This window comes from Frankliniella occidentalis, unplaced genomic scaffold (genome assembly GCF_000697945.3).
Source record: "Frankliniella occidentalis isolate FOCC.00 unplaced genomic scaffold, Focc_3.1 Scaffold138, whole genome shotgun sequence".
Lineage (NCBI taxonomy): Eukaryota > Metazoa > Arthropoda > Insecta > Thysanoptera > Thripidae > Frankliniella > Frankliniella occidentalis.
In genome coordinates, this window is record NW_026267265.1 from 348,022 (window position 1) to 353,453 (window position 5,432).

Sequence of the window (5,432 nt, forward strand, 5' to 3'; positions counted from 1 at the left end):
GCTAATTTCTTGAAAGGAGCTCCAGATGTCATTCAGAGTTCTTCTTAGGATGTACTCTTGGATAGAGCTGTAAGAAAATATGACTTAAAAAATCAGGCATCCAACCTATGATGTAATTTTATGTCTGTACATCCAAGAGAAGAGGAGATAGTGTACTTAACTACAGTACAGTGTGGTTAATATGAACGTTAATTAAATTGACTCACCCCTAGAAGATTGCGAGGAATGTAACCTTCCTGATCATTTAATCTTGACCACCACCATTCTCGCTCCCACTCGTCACCTTTCCTGAGGACAACCATTTTATCCCCCTCATGGAAGGCAAGTTCATCAGAGTTGTGGGCTTCATAATCAAATACTGCATAGACAACCCCATTGTTAAGAATGCCCAGTTTTTCTTGAACACCTGTCATGACATAAAATATGGATTAATTTAGTGAGCAATTGCTTTCTAAATCAGCTATAATTTATCTGATGCATACTGTAAAGATATTCAGAACAGCCATCAAATCCTTCTTCATCCTCTTCACATTTTTCAGCAGCTGTTTCATGGTCTGAAAGAGTAGTTGCAAATATGCATGCCCCATGTTCAACTAGAAAACGGACCATAGCCAGATTATTACATGAAGCAGCACAGTGCAGTGGAGTCCTGGATATACAAAAAAAAAAAGGGGGAAAAAGAAAGGTATGAATAGTGTGTTCTTTAGTTTCTTTTAAAAGATATTTAAATGAAACATTTTTATGTAATGAGAAGGTTACACTTACCAGCCATCACTATCCTGAGCATTAACATCACAACCAAATTCCACAAGGAATTTCACAATATCCAAATGACCAGCACAAATAGCATTGTGTAGAGCTGTTATTCCTTCATCATTGGCTGCACTTGGATTTGATACTTGACCAGCTGTCTTCCGTACAAGTTCTAGCTCACCCTCTAACGAGGCATCAAGCAAAAGAGCTAATGGATCAAAGCTTACTCTTCTTGACCCAGAACCTGTCACTGACATTTTCCCTGATTTTAAGTTGCCTTTCTTAGCCCTCCTTACAATGTGTAAAGGCGATGATTCCCCTGAGATAACAGATCATTCACATTTGTATTACTTTGTGCTTGGAACCAGAAAAGCCAACAACAAAATAAACACAAACAACATAAATACCAATCAAATACAGTACCTTTGGTCTCATTGATGACAGGCTGGTTGTCATCAAGTTGTGGACCTGTTGTGTTTAAATTGTTCATAGTCTCAATGATATCATTGACGTTTGATACACATTTATTTGTATCATCATGAGAATGCGTTTGCTTATTATTTTCATCCGGTAAGTTACAATCAGTTGCACCAAGAGGCATTATGCGATCTGTCTCATCATGTGAACCGGAATTTTCATGAATATTATTTGTAGCCTAGGTTAAAAACAAGAAGTTTAATACATTGAGGCTTAACTTGGTGATTGCACAATACACACAACACACACAAAAAGGACTTTCTCTTACTCTGTTATCATCTCTTGTAGAAATGAGATCAGCTGGTGGTGTTTCATTTTCAGGAAATAGAAAAGCTGGCGGCATTTCAATTCGGCGACTAAGAGACACCATGTGCATGGAGTTATTATTATGGTTGCTAGAATTCAGGTTACCACCAATGTTGGTGGTAATGTTGTTGTTGAGCATTGATAATGTGTTTAGGTTTCCAACTCCAGCATTATGATGTTTTGAGCTTTCAGATGTCAGTTGCTGCTTTGATGAGCCAAGTGGCTTATTTTTTAAAGACTGATTTTCATTATTTGCTCTCCATGTGAAGCTTGTTACTTCTTCTGGAGGTTCTGTTGTTGGTGGTGGTGGGGGAGGACTAAGAGTGGAGCTGTTAGATTCATCAACATCTTGGAGAGCTTCTTGTAAGGCATCTTGAAGAGATGGGTCTTTTTGTTGAATATTTTGATGGTAGTTGCTGGAGTTCTGACTCAGACATTCAGGTTGCGTTTGACTAAGAGAATGCTGAGTCGTGATTCCTCTGAAAATAAAAAAAGGACAAAGGTCAGTAGATAAATATTACATCTATTCTGGTCAACATCAGTTGAACAAAACCAACTAAATACCTTATTGAGATGGAGACACCAGCTCTAAGAGGGTTATTTTCTACATCAGATGTAACTTCAACAGTAGGCCTATTCTCACTTCCCCATGATGGGTTGGTAGATCTAGGGTCGGTTAGCCATCCTGGTGAGCTTTCCATGTAAGGAGGGACATGTTGAGTTTGCCTTGGTGGGGGTGTTGGTTTAATTGGGACAGCTGGTTTTGGAGGAAGTGCTGGCTTTCCAATAGTTCCTCTATCTGATGTAACATCTGGAGTGCTAAGAGGTGTTGAAGTGCTCTGTGGTGGTGAGATATCTCCTTTTCTTTCCTTTAAAACTCCCTTAAAAAATGAGGAAATATGATAAGTTGCATGGCTAGTTTTTTAAAGTAACGTTCAAATTGACAAAAATAACTTCTAATTAAAAGATAAGGAATAAGTAACAAATACTAACTTGAGGTGTAGAGCTCAACACTTGGGGTTGAATAGGGTGTATTTTAGTTGATGATGTTTGATAGATAGGAGATGGTTTTTGATGCTGGACAGAGGTTGGGGCTATACTGCTTACAGGCTTCTGCTTGAATGTAAGAAAATATAGCAATTAAAAACCTATAAAAAGTTTTCACAACCTTTTGACAATTGAAGAAGTATAATAAATTTTCTTGTAAAACTATTTGAATTACATCAACCATACACCCTCAAAGTCTCTAAAGCATTACACTAGGATCTCTACACATGCTTTCAAATTTCAATAAACATGCAAAGCTAATTTCCCCATTCCATTGATGAACAGATTCTGATGAACTGATGATAGAAGTTTACGTAATGAGCCACTACATGAACTTGTTGTTTCCACAATCTCACCTGATTAGCCAGAGTGAGTGGAGTAGGAGGCAACACAACAGATCCTGATTCAACTGGCAGCCGTGTCAACTGACACAAGGAATCCAACTTGGTAGGGGCCAGAATAGCTGATGTTGCCAAAACGGGGGTAAGGACAGGATTTGAAGAAGCCTTGTTAGTGGAAGAGGGGGTAGAAAGAGCTGGGACTTGGTTGAAGTTAGTGGGAGCAGCAGTAACGATAGTCGAGGACACAGAGCCAAGTGCTGCTCGTGCGGCCCAATTTGCTGTGGTTGTCAGTTCAGGACCACATGGAGCCACAATACCGACCTATGCATAAATAAAACAGAAGAATGAGATATTTTCCTACAGAGGAAAGCAGTGCTACCCAATCCCAACAATCATATACATTACTTAAGGACAAATATAGTTTAAGATTGTAATAATCTATTTAAATATTTTAGGGGGTTCTGATACAACATTTAACAGGCACAATACAAGGGAAAGCGCAGGAAAATTTTAATGTGCACATTATCAGGCTTGGAGTCACTTTGATAATTGTTGTAATTATATGAGATATGAGTGATTCAAATTATAAATCACTTCTCCCCACAGGCACAAAATGATTCATGGTTTAATGCATATGAATAAAATAGATAGATGTGAGGTAAATCCTCACAGGAAGGGACAGAAATAAGAGAAGAGTTTGAATATTACCAAAATGCCAAGGATTACCCCAACCACACAAATAATACAACAACCAATTACATTTACAAAATTAACTACCTGTAATAACTAAACAACTACGTACAAATAAATAATTTTTCAATTTAAAAATACGAACCTGGTGGTTGGTGGTTGTTGAGTTAGTGTTTGACACTGAAGTTACTGTAGGACTTGAACTATTGCTCATACTGCTAGAGGAAGATGAAACTGCCCCTCCAACAGGCTGACCTCTCTGAGCCATTGATGAAACTCCATAAACTCTGTAGATGATAGACATTTGTAACTTTCATGTTAGAATACAGTAAAAAAAATAGTACTTCAGAAAACACATGAGACCGTTGCGTCCGCACCTTGATTGAACATTAGCTATTGAAGATGGGATAGTTGTGTTGATCTTGTTAAAGGGAACATGATGCTGACTTAGAAGATCTACGCTGGGAACTTTTGCCCCAGAATTCTGAGTGGGCAAAATTCCCCGAGCAGATCCAGTATTGGTATTCCCTTTATTGTTTTCGTCTGAGCTACTACCAGAATCGGTCTTAAGAGATTTTGAGCTCACTGGGGAAGGTAAAATTGATGTTGAAGTTTGTAAGGAGTTTGGAGAAAATTTGTAGGGCAATGTTTGGTATTTAGGATCTGATTTGTTCCCTGAAAATTCTAATAGGAATTCATCTTTTTCTTCATTACATGCAGCACTCATTGACATAATTGCTGCCTGCACAGTGTTGTTCTTCATGCTGACATTATTGTTTATACTAGAGGGTAGATTATTATTATTGTTGTTGTTGATGCAGTTCATATTGTTATTGTGGGATGAGAAGCGAGCTGTTTGCTTCTGATGCTGAAGCTTCATGTGGAAATCATCTTGAGATGCTCCAAATCTTAATTCTGGTTGCTGAGGTTCTTGAGTTGACTTTTGGAGCTGCGCAAAAATAATTTATAGTAAGACACATGCACAATAAGTACCGGTAATGACTTCTTACAAACATGAATTCGAAGGAATCATTAATTACCTGTGAAGAAAGTTCATCTGGAGAGGATGATAGTGCCTTTTGATTCTGAGCACTTGTGATAAGGTATGCATTCACTGGCATAGGACCTTGAGGTGAGGGAGGGGAATAATTCTTTAGGGATTTTTCAGAGTCGGTCGACGTATCAACACAATTTGTGTTATTAGGTATGATGGGATACCCATCTAAAGGGCGATGGAGTGGCTGCTTATTAAACCCTTTAACAGAATTAGATAGTAGGGCCTTTTGATGCTCATGGTATTTTTGCTGTTGATGCTGATTAGCAGATAAAAGTGACGATCTGTGTATTGAAATTATACAACACCTATTAATCAAAACGGCATCGCCAACAAATTGAGCCAAAATTCATAATAATTATGTGCAGTAAAAACTTTACCTTAGATTGTGTTGATTGATTGAAGTGTTGTTCTGTTTATTGTTAGCAACTGTAATTTGGTTAGCTAATTGTTGGTTGAGGAGACGTTTCCGGTGAAGCCTCTCCTGAAGCTCTGATATGCGTCTATCAATCTCGTTGACTTCTTCTTGCTTCTGACACAGCGTTTCCCTCTGTTGATTTATCTGCAGATTTTGTTGGTCACTAAGTTTGTTTCGGTACTGGAAAATAAACAGAAAACAGAACTTTAGAAAAGTGAACCATATTGAAGGGATGCGAAACTGACTACACATGGAGCGCCCGAGTGAGTCGGGATAGGCAACGCCGCACGGCAGGCGAGTACCGCGGGTCTGCCTACCCTGCCCCTGCGGGCGCCCATCCACCCTA

At 38.7% G+C, this 5,432-nt stretch overlaps 1 protein-coding gene across 1 annotated transcript in view; it reads right to left on the reverse strand.

Moving 5' to 3' along the window:
• The window catches only part of LOC113214646 (apoptosis-stimulating of p53 protein 1), a gene marked incomplete at its 5' end in the record, with an annotated part of 16,988 nt that extends 11,722 nt beyond the window's left edge, over window positions 1-5,266 (reverse strand). Inside the window, 12 exon segments of the mRNA XM_052270790.1 lie at window positions 207-406; window positions 483-649; window positions 766-1,072; window positions 1,177-1,408; window positions 1,499-2,015; window positions 2,101-2,417; window positions 2,530-2,652; window positions 2,940-3,245; window positions 3,760-3,901; window positions 3,992-4,563; window positions 4,655-4,952; window positions 5,049-5,266. Of these exon segments, the coding sequence (XP_052126750.1) occupies window positions 207-406; window positions 483-649; window positions 766-1,072; window positions 1,177-1,408; window positions 1,499-2,015; window positions 2,101-2,417; window positions 2,530-2,652; window positions 2,940-3,245; window positions 3,760-3,901; window positions 3,992-4,563; window positions 4,655-4,952; window positions 5,049-5,266 (3,399 nt within the window).
• Between the last annotated feature and the right edge of the window lie 166 nt (window positions 5,267-5,432).